The sequence below is a fragment of the Pseudophryne corroboree genome, chromosome 8 (assembly GCF_028390025.1).
Source record: "Pseudophryne corroboree isolate aPseCor3 chromosome 8, aPseCor3.hap2, whole genome shotgun sequence".
NCBI classification, from domain to species: Eukaryota; Metazoa; Chordata; class Amphibia; order Anura; family Myobatrachidae; genus Pseudophryne; species Pseudophryne corroboree.
Window position 1 is genome coordinate 35,035,645 of NC_086451.1, and position 27,532 is coordinate 35,063,176.

Genomic DNA, 27,532 nt, shown 5'->3' on the forward strand with positions numbered 1-27,532 from the left:
CCATTCTCCCAGGTCTCATCACCACGAGGCCAGTGAATAGAATAGATGAATCTTGCATTTCTCACGTGCGTGCAGAAATAAGCCGCCATGTACCAGAGTTCTGCTGCCAGTTCACTCTCGCCAACTCACTTCTAATTGAATTGAACCAATACTGCACAGACCCAGCACCTGTGTGTAGCATCAGGTTATCACAGCTCACAGTCCTCAAGGCTCCACAACGGTCCAGGTTTTAGGTATATCCATGGCTATACACAGATGGTTAAATCAAACTGACCGAGGTGCTAATTAAGGGCCTAATTCAGTAAGGATTGCATTTGCAAAGCTGCTCGTAGCACCTTTGCAAATGTAATCCTTAGCAATGCAAATGCAGGGGGAGGTACATAGCACCTCCTGCCTCCATAGCACCTCCTTCCTGCATTTGCAATAGCAATACTGCGAGCTTACTCAGGCTTGCCGTTGCAGGGCCAAGGAAACTGCGTCGCGACCTGGTCCTCGCCACTCCTGGAATATGGGGGCGACACATCCCCCCGTTTCCAGCAACGCCGGCCGCCACGCGTCCATCCCCCTGATCGCCTCTTCCTGTCAATCAGGCAGAGGCGATCGCAGGATCCAATCCGCACATGCGCAGTTTCCAGACCATTGCGAAACTGCGCTGGGGACCACAGTTGTGATCCTTACTGAATTAGGCCCTAAGTCACCTGTGGCCAAGCATGGACGCCTTGAGGACCGTGTTTGAGAATCTCTGACATAACGGCAAAACACCTATGTAGAAGCATTAAATGGCTACAACATGTACTTCCAAGGCGTCTGTTCACTTCCGCCTTGCCTCTACTTTATTACAATCAGCGTAGTCACCGAGAGGAGGTAAGATGGACATCAGGCGCTAATAACCCTTCCACATCGGATGGACAGATGTCAGGGACTACTTCTAATACTGGCTACACACTGCAGCGGACGGCGGTGCGATGAACCATTCCATGCTGCATTTTGCAGCACAGTGTCGTCCCATGGGATGATGCAATGAAAGACCGTCGGGCACTTACACACAATACGATCCGCACGATATATCGCTCCGATCGCGTCGGACCGATATGTAAAGGTGGCCATCCACTACACAGACTTGTCTGAACTGCAGATAGCATCAGATTTCTCTTGAACTCTACCGGGAGCGTCCCGGGAATCGGATCAGACCCTGGCTTTAATTTTCATTACATTCACTTCAGATATATCTGATGCAATATATCATGTGTCAGATAACATCAGGTATATCTGATGCACACATGCTACATGCGATTGATCTGATGCTGCTGCTGCCGCTGTTCCTCCTCTTGGTGGGTGGGAGTGGTCAGGGAGATGCCAGTCAAGTGACGCTTCAGATGAATCTGATCAGATACATCTGAAGTAAAAAAAACAATCCGATGTGCACCTGTTTTCTTCGGATTCAGATACATAGTTGGGGCAGCCTCAGAGATCTGTAGTTCAGACATATCTGACACGGGAGTGAGCATTGGATCTGAAGAGCCATCCAATGTGACACTTTTCTTCAGATATGACGGTCAGATGCATCGAAATCTGAAGAAAACTGCCCAAATCTGACTAGTGGATGGGGGCCTTTAGTTGAAAGGTACTGGGGACTCATTCAGGTAAAGGATAACAATTTTTATTTTACAATTACATACAAGAAAGGATGTGAGAACTTATAAATGTAGGGACTGTTCCTCCTGTTTGCCAGAAAAAAAAAAAAAAAAAAAAAAAAAAAAAAAAAAGGACACACCCGATCTGGGAAACAAAAGAAGAATTACTAGTCCTGTGATTCTCTGGCCATTAATGATCACCTGCTGGGCCGGCAGGAACCTTGCGAATCACGTTTTAGGTGTGGCAGAAGTTTGGTAATTCTTGGTTTGTATTGACAGCAGGTAAGATTGTGTTTAGTCTCTCCCATCTAGTTCAGTCCGATACCCCCACATGTTCATGATTGGCAACATAAGGTCCCGGTCCGCCCTTTCAGACGGACCGGGCGAGATCAGCTGGGGACCACTGATTTCGAGGCTTTATTTTCATTTGCCCTTTGGGACGGCTTCGAGGGGTTTTCCAATGTCCCTTCCACGTAACTTCAGACCTGCAAGATCATTAACAATGAGATGGAATCATTACAAGTCGCTCAACCAGGAAACATTGCAGTATTTTTATGAAATCACATCAAAAACTAATGAAGGGTATACATTATACAATTATCTGGCCGATCCCAGATCGGAAGATCACCAAGATAATTGTACAGGGTATGTGCACGATCGATCCAAAAATATTGATCGATTGGACATAAAATCAACCAGCATGTCTGTCCGATGCCAACCAACGGACATTTCTCCCCGTTACTTCACATGGGAGGAGTGGGGACGGAGTGCAGATATGGTGTAGCCATACAGAGTGAGAGCTCTCAGTGTATGGCCATACCGGCTGGGTATCACGTGGACAGATACAATGCCTGTTGGTCTGACCGTGTATGCCCAGCGATTGGCTTATTTGTAGGAAACAGCAGGATTGTTATTCTACACGTGTTCTAAACAGGTGCACACGGACCGTTTTATTCCAAAAACACTGGCACTGGTTCACTTGTCAGTATACATAACTACACGTAATACCAGACACACACAGCCATGATACATCTTATTGTGTCCCTTGATGGTACAGTACTTCTCGGCATTATGCGGACTCACACAGACCGCAATTAAACGGCTCCCTCACACTTTAAATCTCAGGGTTTTTGTATCCTATGTAAAATCTCATGGGGAAAGGGGGGGGGGGTTATCTAGGATTAACACACATACATAGGATGTGAGTAGGGAGGCCAATCCCGGGCCGTTTTTTCAATCCCGGGATTCGGGATTGAAAAACGGTCAATCCCGGGATTGCAGTAGGGACTAGTGAAGGTTGTAGGGAGCAGCGCTGGAGGGAGGGTGTAGGAGGTAGGGAGGGTGTAGGTAGTGGTGTGGGAGGTAGGGAGGGTGTAGGTAGCGGTGCGGGAGGTAGGGAGGGTGTAGGTAGCGGTGCGGGAGGTAGGGAGGGGGTAGGTAGCAGTGCAGGAGGGTGGGTGTAGGTAGTGGTGCGGGAGGGAGGATGTAGGTAGCGGCGCGGAAGGGTTGGTAGCGGCGCGAGAGGGAGGGTGGGTGTAAGCAATAGAAATATTTTAAGTTGCTGCGCTTGGATGAATAAGCTGCTTTCTTAAAGAAATAATTATTGAGATAGATGGAAAGCGCTAAGTATGATAAAATTAATAGTTAGAATGGTTATAGATAAAGTATAAAAGAGCGGTACCCGTAGGGGAAAAAAAAAGTATTAGTAAAATAATGTTTACACTTTTGAGTGAATTGGTAAGGCGTGGCCCACGCACTGTTATTAGTCCAGGTTTGCCAAATGGTGCTTTCCTACCTGTCCCTGCACTTAGTTGTCCCGGTGCCGCTGGTGAGCACTGCGGCTCTGATCTTGAGTGCGGCGGGTGGCGTGGCTAGCGGCGCTGAGTCCCGCTGCGTCCAGCGGGCTATGCGCGCAGATGGTGTTCTTCTGGCTCCTGTCACCGCTGTTGTCAGCGGGTCGTGTCGCGGCCGGTGTCCTGGCCGTGCAGTGGGCTTTCTTCTCCTTAGAATGCAGTCTCCAACGCGTTTCATGCAGTTGCACTTTTTCGAGGAGTGGATAAAAAGTTCATTTCGTTTTCACTTTATATTAAAAAATACCGGAACTTCCGCCCGGAAATGACCTCATTTTTGGTGGGAACCATGTGCCAGGTTCTCCACATAAAGGGAATGATAAAAACTTTGGATATAGATTCATTTAAAAAATATTTTTAGGTACCGCTGTATTAAATAAATGGAATGTTAATATTATGGAGTGTAGATTTTTATTATCTATGGGTCATGTCTAATTATTATTGCAGGCAATTTATATCAATTATTAATCTTTAGTAATAATTATTTTTTTCATAGAATTTGAATTGAATCCATTTCTTTGTTCAGGCCTTTCGGGGCCATAGTTTTCAGGCTGAAGATCCATCTTGTTTCCACCATTTTTAATTCTTCCGAAATGTTACCTCCTCTCCAATTGGCATGTATTTTTCTAATCACCATGAATTTAGTACCAGTTGGGTTCCTATTGTGGACTTCATGGTAATGTTTAGAGACATTGTGCGTGATTAGTCCTTTCTTTATATTATTAATGTGCTCTGCAAACCTGGTCTTTGCTTTTCTTTTCGTTTGTCCAATGTATTGGAGGTTGCAGTGGCATTGTAAAAGGTAAATTACCCCTTCCGTATCGCAACTCAGCATTTGGTTAATGTGATACGTTTTCCCTGTTACTGTAGACGAGAAAGTTGTTGTGTTTTTCGTTGTCCTATTACTTATTGTGCAAGCTTTGCAATTTAGGCACTGTCTGTAGCCTTTGTTGGCGGGATCGCAGTCTTTTTTTACCTTGATGGTGTAAATGGCTTTTCACAATTGTCTGTTTAATGGATTGGGCTTTTCGGTGAATGATTCTTGGTTGGTCCGGTAGTATATGTTTTAGTGTCTCGTCCAGTTGTAGAATAGGCCAATGCTTCCGTATCATTTTTTCCACTATTGCTGTATTGCTGCTGTATTGAGTAATGAATGGTACTTGGATAGAATTTTCCTTTTGGTTCTTATATTTGATAAGGTCCTTTCTGTCAATTTGTTTCAGTCTGTCAATGTGATTTTGAATTTCCAAATTGGAGTAACCCTTTTCTATGAAGTTGTTTTTCATGAGTTCGCTTTGTGTAAGGAAAATGTCTTCATCTGTGCAATTTCTTCGCAATCTTTGAAATTGACCTCCTGGAATGTTTTTGATCCATTTCCTATGGTGATTGCTGTGGGTGGGAAGTGTATTATTGCCGTTAACCTCCTTGAAATGTGTTCTAGTTTTTATTTTTTGATGCTCAATATATATTTCAAGGTCTAAGAAAATTACTTGTTGCTGGCTGGTTGTTGTAGTGAAGGCCAAATTTAATTGGTTGTTATTTATGTATGTGATGAATTGTTGTAACTTGTCTTCAGGTCCGTCCCAAATGAAAACTACATCATCTATGTAGCGATACCAGCAAATCAAATTCTCTGAAAATAGGTTCTCTGTCCAGATTGTGTCATCCTCCCATTTTGACACGAAGAGATTTGCATAACTCGGGGCTAGGGGTGTGCCCATTGCAGTACCACATTTTTGAAGGTAAAATTTATCATTGTACCAGAAATAATTACGAGTCAGGATGAATTCAATATTTGCCATGATAAAATTTATTTGTTGGTTTGGAATAGTGGTTTGAGTGGATAAATAATGTCTGGTATGGGCACAGCCTGCTTCGTGTGAAATTATGCAAAGAGATCAATATGAACTTGAAGCAGAACGGCTATTGGGAGACACAGAAACCTATATGGTGTTGGATCAAGATCCCACACAAAGATTTGTAAAAGAATTACAGGAACATCTTGAAGAAGGCCTAGACATGGTCAAATTCTTTTTTATTGATGATGCCTATGTCTAGGCCTTCTTCAAGATGTTCCTGTAATTATTCACTCAGTGTGCATTAGGGAACCATTGTTTTTTCCTTCACAGAATTACCCCTCCCTTTTAGCACCTGAGTGACATCACTATCTGATTGAGCAGTTCACCATTTTTTTGCATTGTATTGAGAGGCATGAACGGGTCAGCATTAGGAGGGATTGCTGACTCTAGACTGCCATAGGGGGAAGTCAGGGGTATCCCCAGGTAAGCTGGCTCTCAGATGCTGTAGGAGCCATTACCATGTGGCCTTACACTGGGAATTCAACCCAGACATATATTTGGAATTATTTGTGGGGTGGGTGTGGGGTGTGGTGGCCCCTGTGTCGGTATCGCTGGGCTGCTTCAGGTCGGCACACCCTAACACTTTATTAACACTTATGAGTTTCCCTATCACTTTGTATATATTTTTGTATTATTTTAATCACACCACTCACATAGCACTTCTGTGCTTCTTATTAACCCTATTAACTCTCACCTGTGTGCTGACCTGGGGTAGCCGACCTGTGCCGACATTATGGGGTCCTGCACCCCGGACCCATACCTAATATTAGGGACCCCCAGTGACGGAGAGGCCTTGTCGATCGGCCTGGGGGCTTAACCCTATATCTGCAGATATACGCAACCAAGATCTCCGTATTATCTGACTATTATGTAGGAATATTATTCACTCAGTGTGCATTAGGGAACCATTGTTTTTTCCTTCACAATAAGTAATAGGACAACGAAAAACACAACAACTTTCTCGTCTACAGCAACAGGAAAAAACGTATCACATTAACCAAATGCTGAGTTGCGATACGGAAGGGGTAATTTACCTTTTACAATGCCCCTGCAACCTCCAATACATTGGACAAACGAAAAGAAAAGACCAGGTTTGCAGAGCACATTAATAATATAAAGAAAGGACTAATCACGCACAATGTCTCTAAACATTACCATGAAGTCCACAATAGGAACCCAACTGGTACTAAATTCATGGTGATTAGAAAAATACATGCCAAATGGAGAGGAGGTAACATTTCGGAAGAATTAAAAATGGTGGAAACAAGATGGATCTTCAGCCTGAAAACTATGGCCCCGAAAGGCCTGAACATAGAATTTGAATTGAATCCATTTCTACGAAAAAAAATAAGAATTTACTCACCGGTAATTCTATTTCTCGTCGTCCGTAGTGGATGCTGGGGACTCCGTAAGGACCATGGGGAATAGACGGCTCCGCAGGAGACATCTAAAGAAAGATTTAGGACTATCTGGTGTGCACTGGCTCCTCCCCCTATGACCCTCCTCCAAGCCTCAGTTAGGAACTGTGCCCGGAAGAGCTGACACAATAAGGAAGGATTTTTTAATCCCGGGTAAGACTCATACCAGCCACACCAATCACACCATATAACACGTGATAGGAACCCCGGTTAACAGTATGATAACAAATGGAGCCTCTGAAGAGATGGCTCACAACAAAACCCGATTTTTGTAACAATAACTATGTACAGGTATCGCAGACAATCCGCACTTGGGATGGGCGCCCAGCATCCACTACGGACTACGAGAAATAGAATTACCGGTGAGTAAATTCTTATTTTCTCTGACGTCCTAGTGGATGCTGGGGACTCCGTAAGGACCATGGGGATTATACCAAAGCTCCCAAACGGGCGGGAGAGTGCGGATGACTCTGCAGCACCGAATGAGAGAATTCCAGGTCCTCCTCAGCCAGGGTATAAAATTTGTAGAATTTTGCAAACGTGTTTGCCCCCGACCAAGTAGCTGCTCGGCAAAGTTGTAAAGCCGAGACCCCTCGGGCAGCCGCCCAAGATGAACCCACCTTCCGTGTGGAATGGGCTTTTACAGATTTAGGCTGCGGTAAGCCCACCGCAGAATGCGCCAGCATAATAGTGCTACAAATCCAGCGCGCAATAGACTGCTTAGAAGCAGGAGCACCCAGCTTGGTGGGTGCATACAGGATAAACAGCGAGTCAGTCCTTGGAATCCTCCAAGTCCCCAGTAGCCGCAGGCACCACAATAGGTTGGTTCAAGTGAAAAGCTGAGACCACCTTTGGGAGACACTGAGGACGAGTCCTCAATTCTGCCCTATCCATATGGAAAATCAGATAAGGGCTTTTACAAGACAAAGCCGCCAATTCTGAAACCCTCCTGGCCGACGCCAGGGCCAACAGCATGACCACTTTCCACGTGAGATATTTTAAATCAACAGTCTTAAGTGGTTCGAACCAATGTGATTTCAGGAATGCCAAAACCACATTGAGATCCCAAGGTGCCACTGGGGGCACAAAAGGAGGCTGAATATGCAGTACTCCTTTGACAAAAGTCTGAACTTCAGGCAGTGAAGCCTGTTCTTTTTGGAAGAAAATCGACAGAGCCGAAATCTGGACCTTTATGGACCCCAATTTGAGGCCCAACGTCACCCCTGCTTGCAGGAAGTGCAGGAATCGACCCAGTTGAAATTCCTCCGTCGGGGCCTTCATGGCCTCACACCAAGAAACATATTTTCGCCAAATGCGGTGATAATGTCTTGCGGTGACATCCTTCCTGGCTTTGATCAGGGTAGGGATGACTTCCTCCGGAATACCCTTTTCCTTCAGGATCCGGTGTTCAACCGCCATGCCGTCAAACGCAGCCGCGGTAAGTCTTGGAACAGACAGGGTCCCTGCTGCAGCAGGTCTTGTCTGAGCGGCAGAGGCCAAGGGTCCTCTGTAAGCATCTCTTGAAGTTCCGGGTACCAAGCTCTTCTTGGCCAATCCGGAACCACGAGTATGGTTTTCACTCCTCGCCTTCTTATTATTCTCAGTACCTTGGGTATGAGAGGTAGAGGAGGAAACACATAAACTGACTGATACACCCATGGTGTCACTAGAGCGTCCACCGCTATCGCCTGAGGGTCTCTTGACCGGGCACAATATCTTGTCAACTTCTTGTTGAGGCAGGACGCCATCATGTCTACCTGTGGTTTTTCCCACCGGTTGACCAGCATTTGGAAGACTTCTGGATGAAGTCCCCATTCTCCCGGGTGGAGGTCGTGCCTGCTGAGGAAGTCTGCTTCCCAGTTGTCCACTCCCGGAATGAACACTGCCGTCAGTGCCAACACATGATTCTCTGCCCATCTGAGAATCCTTGTGGCTTCTGCCATCGCCATCCTGCTTCTCGTGCCACCCTGTCTGTTTACATGGGCGACCGCCGTGATGTTGTCTGACTGGATCAGTACCGGCTGGTTTTGAAGCAGGGGTCTTGCCTGGCTTAGGGCATTGTAAATGGCCCTTAGCTCCAGGATATTTATGTGAAGAGAAATCACCTGATTTGACCACAGTCCTTGGAAATTTCTTCCCTTTGTGACTGCCCCCCAGCCCCGAAGGCTGGCATCCGTGGTCACCAGGACCCAGTCCTGTATTCCGAATCTGCGGCCCTCTAGTAGATGAGCCCTCTGCAGCCACCACAGCAGCGACACCCTGGTTCTGGCCGATAGGGTTATCCGCTGTTGCATCTGGAGATGGGACCCGGACCATTTGTCCAACAGGTCCCACTGGAACGTCCTTGCGTGGAACCTTCCGAATGGAATTGCTTCGTACGAAGCTACCATTTTCCCCAGGACTCGTGTGCATTGATGTACCGACACTTTTCCTGGTTTTAGGATGTCTCTGACCAGAGATGACAATTCCTCGGCTTTTTCCAGTGGAAGAAACACTTTTTTCTGGTCTGTGTCCAGAATCATTCCCAGGAACAGAAGACGTGTCGTCGGGACCAGCTGTGACTTTGGAATGTTTAGAATCCAGCCGTGCTGTTGTAGCACTTCCTGAGAAAGTGCCAACCCCACTATCAACTGTTCTTTGGACCTCGCCTTTATCAGGAGATCGTCCAAGTACGGGATAATTAAAACTCCCTTCTTGCGAAGGAGTATCATCATTTCGGCCATTACCTTGGTAAAGACCCTCGGTGCCGTGGATAACCCAAACGGCAGCGTCTGGAACTGATAGTGACAGTCCTGTACCACAAATCTGAGGTACTCCTGGTGCGGAGGGTAAATGGGGACATGCAGGTACGCATCCTTGATGTCCAGGGATACCATGTAATCCCCCTCCTCCAGGCTCACAATAACCGCCCTGAGCGATTCCATCTTGAACTTGAACCTTTTGATATAAGTGTTCAAGGCTTTTAAATTTAAGATGGGTCTCACCGAACCGTCCGGTTTCGGTACCACAAACATTGTGTAGTAGTAACCCTTTCCTTGCTGAAGGAGGGGTACCTTGACAATCACTTTCTGTGAATACAGTTTTTGAATAGCCACCAACACTGCCTCCCTGGCAGAGGGAGTTGCCGGCAAGGCAGATTTTAGGAAACGGCGGGGGGGAGACGTCTCGAATTCCAGCCTGTACCCCTGAGATACCACTTGAAGGACCCAGGGATCCACTTGTGAGAGAGCCCACTGTGTGCTGAAAAACCTGAGACGTGCCCCCACCGTTCCCGATTCCGCCTGAACAGCCCCAGCGTCATGCTGTGGACTTACCGGACGCAGGGGAGGACTTCTGCTCCTGGGAACTAGCTGTGTGCTGCAGCTTTTTCCCCCTTCCTCTGCCCCTCGGCAGAAAGGATGAGCCTCTAGCCCGCTTATTTTTCTGGGGCCGAAAGGACTGTACCTGATAATACGGTGCTTTCTTTTGCTGTGGGGTAGCCTGTGGCAAAAAAAGTCGATTTCCCAGCAGTAGCTGTGGAAACGAGGTCTGAAAGACCTTCCCCAAAAAGTTCCACCCCTTTATAGGGTAAAACTTCCATGTGCCGCTTGGAGTCGGCATCACCTGACCATTGCCTAGTCCATAACCCCCGTCTGGCGGCAATGGACATAGCGCTTATTTTTGATGCCAGCCGGCAAATATCCCTCTGTGCATCACGCATGTATAAGACCGCGTCTTTTATATGGTCAATCGTTAGCAAAATATTGTCCCTATCCATGGTATCAATGTTTTCCGACAGGGAGTCTGACCACGCAGCAGCAGCACTGCACATCCAAGCTGATGCAATAGCGGGTCTCAATATAATGCCAGTGTGTGTGTATATATATAGCTTTTAGGGTACTTTCCTGCTTTCTATCAGCAGGTTCTTTTAGGGCGGCCGTATCCGGAGACGGTAGTGCCACCTTCTTTGATAAGCGTGTCAGCGCTTTATCTACCCTAGGGGGTGTTTCCCAGCGTGACCTATCCTCTGGCGGGAAAGGGTACGCAGCCATTAACCGTTTAGAAATGATCAATTTCTTATCTGGGGAAGACCACGCTTCCTCACACACCTCATTTAATTCGTTAGATGCAGGAAAAACTACTGGTAGTTTTCTCACCAAACATAATACCCTTTTTTGTGGTACCTGGGGTATCATCAGAAATGTGTAATACATTTTTCATAGCCTCAATCATAACGGGTGGATCTATTGGAGGGTACACTCGTCTCATCATCGTCGACACTGGAGTCGGTATCCGTGTCGACATCTGTATCTGTCATCTGAGGTAGCGGGCGTTTTATAGCCCCTGATGACATTTGAGACGCTTGGACAGGCACAAGCTGAGTAGCCGGCTGTCCTATGTCGTCAAACCTTTTATGTAAGGAGCTGACACTGTCACGTAATTCCTTCCATAAGTCCATCCACACTGGTGTCGACCCCGCAGGGGGTGACATCACATTCACAGGCATTTGCTCCACCTCCACATCATTATCCTCATCATACATGTCGACACAGCAGTACCGACACACAGCAGACACACAGGGAATGCTCTTACAGAGGACAGGACCCCACAAAGCCCTTTGGGGAGACAGAGGGAGAGTATGCCAGCACACACCAGGGCGCTATATAACACAGGGATATCACTATACAGAGTGTTTGCCCCTATAGCTGCCTATAATATATATATATACTGCGCCTAAATTGTGCCCCCCCTCTCTTTTTTACCCTTTCTGTAGTGCAGGACTGCAGGGGAGAGCCAGGGAGCTTCCTTCCAGCGAAGCTGTGAGGGAATAATGGCGCCAGTGTGCTGAGGGAGTTGGCTCCGCCCCTTTTTCGGCGGGCTTTCTCCCGCTATTTTATCGTTTCTGGCAGGGGTTAATATACACCTATATAGCCTCTGGGGCTATATATGGTGTTAGTTTTGCCAGCCAAGGTGTTACTATTGCTGCTCAGGGCGCCCCCCCCCCCAGCGCCCTGCACCCATCAGTGACCGCAGTGTGTGGTGTGCATGAGGAGCAATGGCGCACAGCTGCAGTGCTGTGCGCTACCTTGGAGAAGACAGAAGTCTTCAGCCGCCGATTTTCCGGACCACCTTCTTGTTTCTGGCTCTGTAAGGGGGACGGCGGCGCGGCTCGGGGGACGGCGGCGCGGCTCCGGGAACGGACGACGAGGTCGGGTCCTGTGTTCGATCCCTCTGGAGCTAATGGTGTCCAGTAGCCTAAGAAGCCCAAGCTACCACCACTTAGGTAGGTTCGCTTCTTCTCCCCTTAGTCCCTCGTTGCAGTGAGCCTGTTGCCAGCAGGTCTCACTGAAAATAAAAAACCTAAACTATACTTTCTTCTAGGAGCTCAGGAGAGCCCCTAGTGTGCATCCAGCTCAGCCGGGCACAGAAATCTAACTGAGGCTTGGAGGAGGGTCATAGGGGGAGGAGCCAGTGCACACCAGATAGTCCTAAATCTTTCTTTAGATGTGCCCAGTCTCCTGCGGAGCCGTCTATTCCCCATGGTCCTTACGGAGTCCCCAGCATCCACTAGGACGTCAGAGAAATAATTATAACTAAAGATTAATAATTGATATAAATTGCCTGCAATAATAATTAGACATAACCCATAGATAATAAAAATCTACACTCCATAATATTAACATTCCTTTTATTTAATACAGCGGTACCTAAAAATATTTTTTAAATTAATCTATATCCAAAGTTTTTATCTATGTGGAGAACCTGGCACATGGTTCCCACCAAAAAATAAGAATTTACTTACCGATAATTCTATTTCTCGGAGTCCGTAGTGGATGCTGGGGTTCCTGAAAGGACCATGGGGAATAGCGGCTCCGCAGGAGACAGGGCACAAAAGTAAAGCTTTTACAGGTCAGGTGGTGTGTACTGGCTCCTCCCCCTATGACCCTCCTCCAGACTCCAGTTAGGTACTGTGCCCGGACGAGCGTACACAATAAGGGAGGATTTTGAATCCCGGGTAAGACTCATACCAGCCACACCAATCACACCGTACAACTTGTGATCTAAACCCAGTTAACAGTATGATAACAGAGGAGCCTCTGAAAGATGGCTTCCTAAACAATAACCCGAATTAGTTAACAATAACTATGTACAAGTATTGCAGATAATCCGCACTTGGGAAGGGCGCCCAGCATCCACTACGGACTCCGAGAAATAGAATTATCGGTAAGTAAATTCTTATTTTCTCTATCGTCCTAAGTGGATGCTGGGGTTCCTGAAAGGACCATGGGGATTATACCAAAGCTCCCAAACGGGCGGGAGAGTGCGGATGACTCTGCAGCACCGAATGAGAGAACTCCAGGTCCTCCTTTGCCAGGGTATCAAATTTGTAAAAATTTACAAACGTGTTCTCCCCTGACCACGTAGCTGCTCGGCAGAGTTGTAATGCCGAGACCCCTCGGGCAGCCGCCCAAGATGAGCCCACCTTCCTTGCGGAATGGGCCTTAACAGATTTAGGCTGTGGCAGGCCTGCCACAGAATGTACAAGTTGAATTTTGTTACAAATCCAACGAGCAATCTACTGCTTAGAAGCAGGTGCACCCAACTTGTTGGGTGCATACAGTATAAACAGCGAGTCAGATTTTCTGACTCCAGCCGTCCTTTAAATGTATATTTTTAAGGCTCTGACAACGTCCAACAACTTGGAGTCCTTCAAGTAGTCTGTAGCCGCAGGCACTACAATAGGCTGGTTCAGGTGAAACGCTGATACCACCTTAGGGAGAAAATGCGGACGCGTCCGCAGCTCTGCCCTATGTCGAATGGAAAATTAAATAAGGGCTTTTATAAAACAAAGCCGCCAGTTCAGATACTCTCCCGGCCGAAGCCAGGGCCAGTAACAGTCACTTTCCATGTGAGATATTTCAAATCCACATTCTTTAGTGGTTCAAACCAATTGGATTTGAGGAAATCTAAAACTACATTTAGATCCCACGGTGCCACCTTAGGCACCACAGGAGGCTGTATATGCAGTACTCCTTTGATAAAAATCTGGACCTCAGGGACTGAGGCCAATTCTTTTTGGAAGAATATTGATAGGGCCGAAATTTGAACCTTAATAGATCCCAATTTGAGACCCATAGACAATCCTGATTGCAGGAAATGTAGGAAAACGACCCAGTTGAAATTCCTCCATCGGATCACTCCGCTGCTCGCACCACGCAACATATTTTCGCCAAATACGGCGATAATGCTTCGCGGTGACTTCCTTCCTTGCCTTTATCAAGGTAGGAATGACTTCTTCTGGAATGCCTTTTCCTTTTAGGATCTGGCATTCAAACGCCATGCCGTCAAACGCAGCCGCGGTAAGTCTTGAAAAAGACAAGGACCCTGCTGAAGCAGGTCCCTTCTCAGAAGTAGAGGCCACGGATCGTCCGTGACCATCTCTTGAAGTTCCGGGTACCAAGTCCTTCTTGGCCAATCCGGAGCCACTAGTCTTACTCCTCTTTGCCGTATAATCCTCAATACCTTTGGTATGAGAGGCAGAGGAGGAAACACATATACCGACTGGTACACCCAAGGTGTTACCAGCGCGTCCACAGCTATTGCCTGCGGATCTCTTGACCTGGCGCAATACCTGTCCAGTGTTTTGTTGAGGCGAGACGCCATCATGTCCACCATTGGTTTTACCCAACGGTTTAATAGCATGTGGAAAACTTCTGGATGAAGTCCCCACTCTCCCGGGTGAAGGTCGTGTCTGCTGAGGAAGTCTGCTTCCCAGTTGTCCACGCCCGGGATGAATACTGCTGACAGTGCTATCACGTGATTCTCCGCCCAGCGAAGGATCCTGGCAGCTTCTGCCATTGCCCTCCTGCTTCTTGTGCCGCCCTGTCTGTTTACATGGGCGACTGCCGTGATGTTGTCCGACTGGATCAACACCGGTCTTCCTTGAAGCAGAGGTTCCGCCTGGCTTAGAGCATTGTAGATTGCTCTTAGTTCCAGAATGCTTATGTGAAGAGACTTTTTCAGGCTCGACCACACTCCCTGGAAATTTCTTCCCTGTGTGACTGCTCCCCAGCCTCTCAGGCTGGCATCCGTGGTCACCAGGATCCAATCCTGCATGCCGAATCTGCGGCCCTCCAATAGATGAGCCTCCTGCAACCACCACAGAAGGGATACCCTTGTCCTCGGCGACAGGGTTATCCGCAGGTGCATCTGAAGATGCGACCCTGACCATTTGTCCAACAGATCCCTTTGCATGGAATCTGCCGAAAGGGATTGCTTCGTAAGAAGCTACCATTTTTTCCCAGGACTCTTGTGCATTGATGTACAGACACCTTTCCTGGTTTTAGGAGGTTCCTGACCAGGTCAGATAACTCCTTGTCTTTTTCTTCGGGAAGAAAAACCTTTTTCTGAACTGTGTCCAGAATCATCCCCAGGAACAGCAGACGAGTTGTCGGCATTAATTGGGATTTTGGAATATTCAGAATCCATCCGTGCTGCTTTAGCACCTCTTGAGATAGTGCTAAACCCATCTCTAGCTGTTCTCTGGACCTTGCCCTTATTAGGAGATCGTCCAAGTATGGGATAATTAATACGCCTTTTCTTCGAAGAAGAAATATTATCTCGGCCATTACCTTTGTAAAGACCCGAGGTGCCGTGGACAAACCAAACGGCAGCGTCTGAAACTGATAGTGACAGTTTTGTACAACGAACCTGAGGTACCCCTGGTGTGAGGGGTAATTGGAACGTGGAGATACGCATCCTTGATGTCCAAGGATACCATAAAGTCCTCTTCTTCCAGGTTCGCTATCACTGCTCTGAGTGACTCCATCTTGAACTTGAACTTCTTTATGTACAGGTTCAAGGACTTCAGATTTAGAATAGGCCTTACCGAGCCATCCGGCTTCGGTACCACAAAAAGAGTGGAATAATACCCCTTCCCTTGTTGTAGAAGAGGTACCTTGACTATCACCTGCTGAGAATACAGCTTGTGAATGGCTTCCAAAACCGTCTCCCTTTCTGAGGGGGACGTTGGTAAAGCAGACTTCAGGAAACGGCGAGGTGGCTCTGTCTCTAATTTCAACCTGTACCCCTGAGATATTATCTGCAGGATCCAGGGATTTACCTGCGAGTGAGCCCACTGCGCGCTGTAATTCTTGAGACGACCGCCTACCGCCCCCGAGTCCGCTTGCGAAGCCCCAGCGTCATGCTGAGGCTTTTGTAGAAGCCGGGGAGGGCTTCTGTTCCTGGGAAGGAGCTGCCTGTTGCTGTCTCTTCCCTCGTCCTCTGCCTCGTGGCAGATATGAATAGCCCTTTGCTCTCTTATTTTTAAAGGAACGAAAGGGCTGCGGTTGAAAGGTCGGTGCCTTTTTCTGTTGGGGAGTGACTTGAGGTAGAAAGGTGGATTTCCCGGCCGTAGCCGTGGCCACCAAATCCGATAGACCGACCCCAAATAACTCCTCTACGCATCGCCTGTCCACTGTCGTGTCCATAAAGCTCTTCTGGCCGAAATGGACATAGCACTTACCCGTGATGCCAGTGTGCAGATATCTCTCTGTGCATCACGCATATAAAGAAATGCATCCTTTATTTGTTCTAACGACAGTAAAATATTGTCCCTGTCCAGGGTATCAATATTTTCGATCAGGGACTCTGACCAAACTACCCCAGCACTGCACATCCAGGCAGTCGCAATAGCTGGTCGTAGTATAACACCTGCATGTGTGTATATACCTTTTTGGATATTTTCCATCCTCCTATCTGATGGATCTTTAAGTGCGGCCGTCTCAGGAGAGGGTAACGCCACTTGTTTTGATAAGCGTGTTAGCGCTTTGTCCACCCTAGGAGGTGTTTCCCAGCGCTCCCTAACCTCTGGCGGGAAAGGGTATAAAGCCAATAACTTCTTTGAAATTAGCAGTTTTTTATCGGGGCACCCCACGCTTCATCACACACGTCATTTAATTCTTCTGATTCGGTAAAAACTACTGGTAGTTTTTTCACACCCCACATAATACCCTGTTTAGTGGTACCTGTAGTATCAGCTAAATGTAACATCTCCTTTATTGCCAAAATCATATAACGTGTGGCCCTACTGGAAAATACGGTTGATTCGTCACCTTCACCACCGGAATCAGTGCCTGTGTCTGGGTCTGTGTCGACCGACTGAGGCAAGGGGCGTTTTACAGCCCCTGACGGTGTTTGAGGCGCCTGGACAGGCACTAATTGAGTGTCCGGCCGCCTCATGTCGGCAAACGACTGCTTAAGCGAGTTGACGCTATCCCGTAATTCCACAAATAAAGGCATCCATTCTGGTGTCGACCCCCTAGGAGGTGACATCCTCATATTTGGCAATTGCTCCGCCTCCACACCAATAACGTCCTCATACATGTCGACACACACGTACCGACACACAGCAGACACACAGGGAATGCTCTATACGAAGACAGGACCCACTAGCCCTTTGGGGAGACAGAGGGAGAGTCTGCCAGCACACACCAAAAAGCGCTATATATGACAGGGATAGCCTTATGATTAAGTGCTCCCTTATAGCTGCTTTTATATTAATATATTGCCATTTATTTTGCCCCCCCTCTCTGTTATACCCTGTTTCTGTAGTGCAGTGCAGGGGAGAGACCTGGGAGCCTTCCTGACCAGCGGAGCTGTGACAGAAAATGGCGCCGTGTGCTGAGGAGATAGGCCCCGCCCCTTTTTCGGCGGGCTCGTCTCCCGCTATTTAGTACATTTAGGCAGGGGTAAATATCTCCATATAGCCTCTGGGGCTATATGTGAGGTATTTTTAGCCTTTTTAAAGGTTTTCATTTGCCTCCCAGGGCGCCCCCCCCCCAGCGCCCTGCACCCTCAGTGACTGCCGTGTGAAGTGTGCTGAGAGGAAAATGGCGCACAGCTGCAGTGCTGTGCGCTACCTTAAGAAGACTGCAGGAGTCTTCAGCCGCCGATTCTGGACCTCTTCTTGCTTCAGCATCTGTGAGGGGGCCGGCGGCGTGGCTCCGGTGACCATCCAGGCTGTACCTGTGATCGTCCCTCTGGAGCTTCATGTCCAGTAGCCAAGAAGCCAATCCATCCTGCACGCAGGTGAGTTCACTTCTTCTCCCCTCTGTCCCTCGTTGCAGTGATCCTGTTGCCAGCAGGAATCACTGTAAAATAAAAAACCTAAGCTAAACTCTCTAAGCAGCTCTTTATGAGAGCCACCTAGAATTGTACCCTTCTCGGCCGGGCACAAAAATCTAACTGGAGTCTGGAGGAGGGTCATAGGGGGAGGAGCCAGTACACACCACCTGACCTGTAAAAGCTTTACTTTTGTGCCCTGTCTCCTGCGGAGCCGCTATTCCCCATGGTCCTTTCAGGAACCCCAGCATCCACTTAGGACGATAGAGAAATAAAGTAATTTCCGGGCGGAAGTTCCGGTATTTTTTAATATAAAGTGAAAACTAAACAAAGAACTTTTTATCCACTCCTCGAAAAAGTGCAACTGCATGAAACGCGTTGGAGACTGCATTCTAAGGAGAAGAAAGCCCACTGCACGGCCAGGACACCGGCCGTGACACGACCAGCTGACACCAGCGGTGACAGGAGCCGGAAGAACACCATCTGCGCGCATAGCCCGCTGGACGCAGCGGGACTCAGCGCCGCTAGCCACGCCACCCGCCGCACTCAAGATCAGAGCCGCAGTGCTCACCAGCGGCTCCGGGACAACTAAGTGCAGGGACAGGTAGGAAAGCACCATTTGGCAAACCTGGACTAATAACAGTGCGTGGGTGTAAGTAATGACACTTACTATTAGGCGGGCGGCCGCGGCCGCCATGGACTCGCTGAACGCGGGAGCATTTCAAATGAAGCGCCGGCCGGCAGCCAATCAGGGAAGCGGTCGCAGCAGTGGCTCCTGATTGGCTGCCGCTGCTGCGGCAGCTTCCCTGATTGGCTGCCGAGCCTCCAGCTGATTGGCTGGCGGCCGGCGCTACATTTGAAGTGCTCCCGCGTTCAGTGAGTCCATGGCTGCCGCGGCCGCCCGCCTAATCGTAAGTGTCATTACTTACACCCACCCTCCCGCACATGCGCACTGTAATCCCTTGAATCCCGGGATTGGAAGCTCCAATCCCGGGATTCAAATCCCGGCATTTTTGGGCCCAAATCCCGGGATCCCGCCGATCCCGGGATTGGCCTCCCTAGATGTGAGTAGTCTTCCCACATAATTTGGTAGAATGGAGGTGTGACCAGATGATTTACATATTATATGACAAATATAAGCATTATTAGTGTGCTCAAATCTTCTGTAAACTGGGGTGCATCATCAGCAAATAAAGGATGGGAGGGGGGGGGGGGGGAGAGATTCAAATGTTTGAAAAGACGGTTGGGAGTCTGTCTATTAGATAGTTAAAACCAGACACAACTGACTTTTCAAACATTTGAATCTCCCCCATTGTATGCAAAGTAAATCTGCTGCATGATACGCAGTAAGATATACTGCGCGTATTAAACAGTATGGTAAATGGAAAGTCACAGTGATAACGGTATGGTCTTATGGTGCCCGCCGTGGAGAACCATTTCTGTAGATAAGGCAATCTGGGCTCTAACACACAGGCTAGATCACAGTCCATAACATTAGGGCGTATATAATACACACAGGATGAGAGCGGTGCTCCTCTTTTGCCTACACACAACCATTAGCTACAAACATGGGGTAAAGATGTCCGAATAAGCCACGGATGGTGCAATGGTTAGAATTACTGCCTCACAGCACTGAGGTCATGGGTTCCATTCCCACCGTAGCCCTAACTGTATGGAGTTGTATATTCTCCCCGTACTCGCGTGGGTTTCCTCCGGGTACTCCCGTTTCCTCCCACAATCCAAAAATATACTGGTAGGTTAATTGGGTCCCAACAAAAGTAACCCTAGTGTGATTGTGTCTGTGTGTACATGTGATAGGGAATATAGAGTGTAAGCTCCACTGGGGCAGGGACTGATGTGAATGGCCAAATATTCTCTGTAAAGCGCTGCAGAACATGTGTGCGCTATATAAATAACTAATAATAAAAATAATATATGACAGCATGAATGGCAATAAGCAGCCCATCCGGATGTAGCATAAACAAGACTTCTGTACAACCGAACACCATTTACTATACAATAAGTTACCAAACTTCAGATATATATTCACGTGGGAAGAATCTGCAGTGTACCTCCGTGTCCCACATCCATCACATTATCCTATGTACGTGTGACACAACGCCATTGTGTTATTCTCCGACATTAATAAGCTCCGCAAACACGCGTATCCTCAGCAACAAGCAGCCGGAATGATACCAGCTGAAATCTGAGGCCTAGCCAAGTGCAGTTACCTGGCCCCTACACGGGATGTTCTGTGTAACCTGGGACTACGGTGGCTGGAACACCGAGCTATCACTATACACAGTACAGACAACAGGTGATCATAATGCACGTATTATACTCACTGATGGCTCTCTCAATCTTCCCCATGACCTGGTTACTTGGAATGGCTTTCCCGCTCTCGTAATCTGCAATTACTTGTGGCTTCTCGTTAATTCTCTGAGAGGTAAGATACAAACATCCGTCAATCCAACTGAGAAAGCTACAGCCTTAATTCTACCACACTGGAGGAAGCCATAAAGGTCTCAGACCTTCTAATTTACAGGACTTTATAATTACAGGTTGTTTACAAAACAGGACTATAGCGACTCTCAAAATTAATGACATTACAGTACATTTTAACCACTTGCCTGGCATGGTGGCATCAGATGCAACCATGACTGCAAGTGCTCTATCTGACCTGGTGGCACAGGATGTGACCAGTCAGATAGAGAGTGTTAGCAGCGGCATGGAAGGGAAACTTCCCTCCGCTGCTGCTGTCAGAGGGACCGGAAGGTCCCTCTGCCTCCCTGCACTCTCCCCCTGTGTCTGCCGTGCTGCCGATCACTGCTGATCGGTCAGCACGGCTGGATCCCCCCCCTCCAGTGGCTGCAGACGATGGAAGCCACTGGGGAGTGTAAATGAACCCACCCAAGCCACCCCGTATACTTGCAGGCTGTCCCAGCTTTCAAAATGAAAGCCGCGATGTTTCCGATCAATGTTTTTAACTAAAATCATTTGGGATAGGGTTAAAGTCATGTTCTTCACCTAATTCACTCATAAAAAACACCACAATTTCAGAGCAGTTTTCGGCTAAATAAATCGTCAGTTAAGTGGTTAAGCCCAATGCCCGTTCTCGGTGAGTGCCCGCTTACCGTGGCCAAGTCCTTCTGTGTTAGGCCTTTGCTCTGCCGGCCCTGCTGGATAACCTTGCCCACCTCTAGTGGCACCCGGTCGTGGTGCAGTTCCTCGGTCTCTCTGTCCAGCTTGGCTGTGTTCTTGGTGATGGTGTGCTGCTTGTTCTGTCCTGCAGACCCTGGGGATAGGAGCCAGCAATGTGACTGTACAGAACGTCTCTCACACACCAAATGCTGCTACAATTAGAAATCAGAGGTGAAGGGAAGCATAAGGTTCACACCCAGGGCGTGAGAGCCAGCAACAGCCGCTGACGCATGTAATAGGGAAACCTGAAGCGAGTTTGATAAGCCAGCAGTGATATTGGTTAGAGCATTAATATTAATTGTTACTGTTTTAGGTTATTTAAACACTTTTGCTTTGCTAAATGGTCTCAATGGGTGGGGGGTGCAGGTTTCTGGAACCAAGGGGGTGACAGGTGGTACAAGTTAGAAAGTACGGCAAGATCCGTTTACTAGGTCTCTCTAGTTGGAGCAGGGATTCCCCAAGAATAACTGCACATCCCCTCCTCAGTGGCACTACAAGCCCCAGGCAGGAAAGCAGCTTGTTTTATGTATTTATAGATAAAAAGACCGTTACATTTTTTGGAAGTTTCCACGTCCTCCCCTCTCCTCTGTGCAGCGACGATTGCCTGCAAGACAAAGTCACAGACGTGAATAAAAACGCCATAAGCAGATACCGCCTCTAAATTGTGCGCATTTAATGAGCCGGTGACATTTTCATGGTAAGCGGATATTTTGCTCCGCAAGACGGAGCTATTGGGGGCCGTTCCAGAGCTGGACGCAAGTCGCCCATACCCGCTGCCACATTGAGGTTTCAGAACTAAATGGGTACACTGGGCCACTCCTGCCTGTATGCTTGGCATCACAGTCACCATTATCAGTGCACGCGTCCCTATGCTTCCTGCAAGAGATGCATCTGAAAACAGTCATGTGTATGTATATGCACAATCAACACTCCCTCTCTGACCCTAGCCCAGTACAGCCCAGTTAGGCTACTAACCCACAACTGCAGATACAACCGCGTTGCATTATGGCTCTGCGTCGCCTGTAGCTGCCCAGCTACGGAGCATGTGAGGAGAGAAATGCACAGCCAAATCTGCATCGGCCCACATAGCACACTGTGGGGCAGATGTATTAACCTGGAGAAGGCATAAGGAAGTGATAAACCAGTGATATGTGCAAGGTGATAAAGGCACCAGCCAATCAGTTCCAATATGTAAATTAACAGTTATGATCTGATTGGCTGGTGCCTTTATCACTGGTTTATCACTTCCTTATGCCATCTCCAGGCTTAATACATCTGCCCCTGTGTACTATACCATAAGATTAAAGGGCAGACTCAAGTGTGGAAGCCACCAGTATCCTTTCCTTTGCTGGGACCTGTGCGTTCCCCTCAGGAGGTAGATTCTGCTGGAAGCCTACAGAGGTACATGCGGATAACACAATATATAATACACATTATTACAACAGCCCCTATACCCACCGGTTATACCGTACACAATACAGGTAGGAGTCACTTTTCTGCTGATCACACAAGTTGTAACTGTATTTGGTCCCAGAAAAACTAGATCTGCGACAGTTTGAATTACGGTACTATTGCTTATATAGTGCCACCAGTGTAAGCGGCGCTGTACAAAGAATACTAGCCATTCATATCAGATGTTACTGCGGTTATAGGGCAGTATAGAAGTGTAGGCACAAGCCCACATACAAACATCGCACAGAGAGGGTCCCTGATAGGAATTTCACTCAGGGTGGTAAATGTAATAGGGTCAGAGTTTCCGGAGGTGCAGGGCTTCGGGTGAGAATGATCGTATTTTTATAACGCCAATCATTCACAAAGCAACACCAACCTGGTTACACCGTGTAAGTAACCACTGCTTTAAAAAGATAGACATTCTCACCCCGAGGTCCTGCACCTACGGCACCACGGACCATATTACATTTACCCCATGGTCTCACTACTGGGGCAGTAATACTACCCACAGCACCGCCGTGCTTCCCATGTGTCTTATCAAAGGATCAATAAGCAGAATAAAATATAGCCAAGCCCAGCCAGTGCTGCAACCCCAGCAACAGTACACAAATCCCAGGCGGTACCTGTATGGTTGGGAATCGGCATTCTGCATGCAGTATAGGTTTAATAAAACTACGTTTCAAATGGAGAAGAAAAAAAAATCAACCTTTTGCTTTAAGAGACAATTTGGCAACAGCTGTGACCGTAATCTTTCCTTATTCCACAAACAATGAATAATCCGTAACCTTGGGGCACTGTCCAGGTTACAGTCGGCCGTTTCGACTGAGGCGGCGTGGAACAGACCCTGATATAGTAGTATAACAGACCGGTCCTCTGAGGCCTGGGCAGCCAGTAAACCAACATCCACTCCATAGATCCCAGTACAAGAAAATACTCATTTTACCATTGGTCAGTGGCTGGAAACCTCACACATGGGAAAGTACATAGGATGTCCTTTTTATTTACAGTTCCTTATATAGCGCCAGCATAGGCTGTTGCACTTTACAATTGGGAACAATAACCGTAGTAAAGCAAGACTGGGTAAAGACAAACCGAGGTAATAAGACGCTGCTCGCATCTTTACAATAATCTCTAGGATTACCAACCTCCAGAGCTGGGGTGTAACCTATTCCACTGGGGTTTGGTGCACTGTAATGCAGGGTAGGGCAGCATATTACTGAGAAATCACACAAACGTGTGCTACAGGCACTGCAATTGGGAGCTCACTAGCTTTACCAAGAACCTTCAGGTCAGAGACACAACAGATCCTTTAACTCCTGTAAACTGCGAGGTGGACTTATTCCAAAGCATCCCACAGATGCAGGACTGGATTGTGATCTGGTGCATTTTGAGGTCAAGGCAACACCTTCAGCTCCTCATGGGCCTAATTCAGACCTGATCGCTGCTGTGCACTTTCGCACAGCAACTGATCAGGTCTGAACTGCGCTGGCGCATGCCAGACAGCCGATGGCCATCTCAGCCCTGCGATCGCCTCTGCCTGCGGTTGCTGGGGGAGGGGGCACAGCAGCTGTGTAACGTCACACGCAGCCGCTGCAACCAAGACAGCGACGGGAAGCTCCCTGCCAGCACGCAGGAGCTGCTCTGGTAGGAAGCTACTTGTGAAGTACAGTACAAAAGCATTGCCGCTGTGGGGGGAGGGCCTGACATGCGGGGCGGACTAGCCCTATGCTGGGCGTCCCCCGGCATGTCTGTGTAACTGTTCGTAGATGTGCTAAGCACATCTACGATCAGGTCTGAAGTAGGCCCCATGTCCACAATGTTCGTCCAATTTGTGCAGTGTGGAATATTATCCTGCTGACAAGGGCCAACTCCATCAGAGAATACAGTTGCCATAAAAGGATGTACCTGGTCTGCAATTAGGTGTAACAGATCAAATTAACATCCACGGGAAGGACAGGACCTAGGGTTTCCCAGCAGAACCTTGCCCAAAGCATCCCACTCCATCCTCTGGCATGTTTCTTCCCACAATGCATCCTGGTACCATCTCTTCCCTAGGTAAACAATGCACCCCCCCCCTGGCTGTCCACACCATGCAACAGGGAATGGGATTGATTGGACCAGGCAACTTTCTTCCACTGATACAAGGTCCTGATCCGAAGCTTGTGTGACTACTATAGGCACTTTCCACGTTGGACAGAGGTGATCATGGACACTGGCTGGCCTGCAGCTTCACAGCAGGGTTGGATGCACTGTGCGTCGTGCCATTACTGCCAGAGTAGACTTTCTGCTGGGACGTACCAGACCAGTCCTTTTCCATCGACGAGTTCTGGCCGCCCACCACCCTGCCGTTGGTTCTCCATCGTAGCTGCCCTGAGCACCTAATGAGTCTCGCCGTTTCAGAAATGCTTTGATCCAGTTCCAGTTACTCAACCTTTACACCACGCCCATATTTTCTGCATTCTGCAATGGAAAAGCGGCACGGTTCATTCCAAAACAAGCCAGGGGGAACGGCCCCGGGTCTTACACTGTGTCAGAACCCAAAGATAACAAGAAGGAAAACGCTATACGCACAGTGAAGTACATGACGCGCCCGATGTAATGGAATTAGTTTACTGCTCCTAGTTAGAGAATGACGCCATTTCCCCAGTAAAATAACCCGATGTCAGAAGCAGCAAGCTGGAAATCCAATTAATATTTGCAATAGAACCTTGTAGAAGTCGCAATCATTCTAGGGCAGATTAGCGCCCAATATCAGAAGCCACTGCTGTGTGCACCATCTGTGTACTGCCATACCGTGAGTGGTGTGTCTGCCTCAGGATCATTACTAGCAGCTCACACGCTAGCTCACCACTATACAGCCCGCATATGGAAGCTTAGGGGGTACATTTACTGAAGTGTGAGGGTGTGGGGGGGCTAGTAACTGTGCCCAAGGAGAGACAGGAGCTGTGATTAGCAGCATACACAGGATGCTGTTTGTTTTCAGCACAGTTTTGTTTTTGTTTTTTTTTATTACTGGATTACTGTGTTTTTTTAGACATTTGTATTTTGCCTGTAAACAAACTACATATGCAATGTAATGTACATTGTGGTGTGTGTTTTTATAGCTATATATACTATGTATTTTATACATAACTATGGGCCTAATTCAGACCTGATCGTTAGCAGGTGATTTTTGCACTGCTGCGATCAGGTAGTTGCAGCCTACAGGGGGAGGGGGAAATCGCTGTGCAGGGGTGCGATCGCATGTGCAGGAGAGCAGCACAAACAGAAGTTTGTGCAGTGTCTGCACAGCCCAGGACTTACTCTTCCAGTGCGATGATCGAGGCCGGAGCTGACGTCAGTAACCCTCCGTCCAAATGCCTGGTCCCTCCTGCGTTTCTCCGGACACTCCTTAAAAACGGTCAGTTGCCACCCACAAATGGCCTCTTCCTGTCAGTCACCTTGCGATTGCCCGTGCGATCACTTTGTTTGCACCATCCCATTGCTGCAGACCGACACACCTGCGCATTGCGGTGCATACGCATGTGCAGACCGATCGGTATTGTATATACAAGATATTTTGTGTGTGGCCCTCGAATATTCACTGGAAGTGTTAAGCGGCCCCCCAGCTGAAATAATTGCCCACCCATGTTCTAGATAATATCTAGAATCTGATTGGTTGCTATGGGCAAAATCTCCACTTCTAAAAAACTCACACTTAAATAAATTTACCCCTTAGGGGTAAATTCAATTCCTGTCGGAAACTGACGTCTTGTCAGAAAGACTGCAGTTTCCGACCGTTTTAGGTCGGTAGGGGTTCCAACCTATTCAATGCCGGCTCTTTTTTTCCCGGACGAGTCGGGAATTCCTCTCTTTCTCCCTCTGTCGCCAGCCCGTGGCGGGCCTGCCACTCCCCCTCTCTGTCGCCAGCCCATGCCGGGCCTGCCACTCCCCCTCTCTGTCGCCAGCCCATGCCGGGCCTGCCACTCCCCCTCTCTGTCGCCAGCCCATGCCGGGCCTGCCACTCCCCCTCTCTGTCACCAGCCCATGCCGGGCCTGCCACTCCCCCTCTCTGTCACCAGCCCATGCCGGGCCTGCCTCTCCCCTTCTCTGTCACCTGCCCGGGCCTGCCTCTCCCCTTCTCTGTCACCTGCCCGGGCCTGCCTCTCCCCTTCTCTGTCACCTGCCCGGGCCTGCCTCTCCCCTTCTCTGTCACCTGCCCGGGCCTGCCTCTCCCCTTCTCTGTCACCTGCCCAGGCCTGCCTCTCCCCCTCTACCTCTCTAGCCTGGGCCTGGCCTCTCTCTCTTTAGTGTTATGTATTAAGCCTTGGCGAGCATAAAGTAACAATCAGCTCCGAGCTGCCATGTCACAGGCTGTGTTTGAAAATGACAGAAGTTGGTTGGTACTTTATCTCTCTCCAAGGCTTAGTACATAAACCCCTCTATCCGTCTGTGTCACCAGCCCAGGCCTCGCCTGCCTCTATCCCTCTCCATTATCAACCAGGCCCAGGCCTCACACTCAGTATTCTAGGCCCAGGCCTCGCCTCACACTCAGTATTCTAGGCCCAGGCCTCGCCTCACACTCGCTCTCAGGCCCAGGCCTCGCCTCACACTCGCTCTCAGGCCCAGGCCTCGCCTCACACTCGCTCTCAGGCCTCTTCCTCTCCCACATGTACACGACCGGCCCTGACCCAGCGCCCCTCACCGGCTGCCCGTACCTGCTTGGACTTGGCCTGGGCGGCGGTCGGGCCCTTCTTCCGCAGCACGGTCACGGTGTCCCAGTCACTCTCGGCCATGTCTTCGTTTCTTCCTCTTCAGTCTCTGACTCCCAGCTGCACACAGGCGACACACTGCAAACTCTGCCGTCCCCGCCTCCCGAGCTTGCTCATTGCTCAGCGTCCCCGTCCATCACTCAGGCGCTGACTCCGATTGGTGAAGCGCATCCCGGGAATCTGATTGGTCGCGACCCGAGGAAAGATCTGGAAAAATGGGGCCGGGCTCCTGAGAGGACGCTGATTGGCTGTGCTGCTGCATTA

General features: G+C 48.6%; 1 protein-coding gene across 1 annotated transcript; it reads right to left on the bottom strand.

Annotated features, from left to right (window-relative positions):
- Positions 1–1,644: 1,644 nt before the first annotated feature.
- On the bottom strand, positions 1,645–27,393 carry EDF1 (endothelial differentiation related factor 1). The gene is made up of 5 exons (XM_063936246.1): positions 27,215–27,393; positions 21,618–21,669; positions 20,999–21,159; positions 20,210–20,303; positions 1,645–2,119 (listed from the first exon to the last, which is right to left on the bottom strand). The coding sequence occupies exons 1-5, from the start codon at positions 27,290–27,292 to the stop codon at positions 2,058–2,060; spliced, it is 447 nt and encodes a 148-aa protein (XP_063792316.1). The 5' UTR covers positions 27,293–27,393; the 3' UTR covers positions 1,645–2,057.
- Positions 27,394–27,532: the final 139 nt, after the last annotated feature.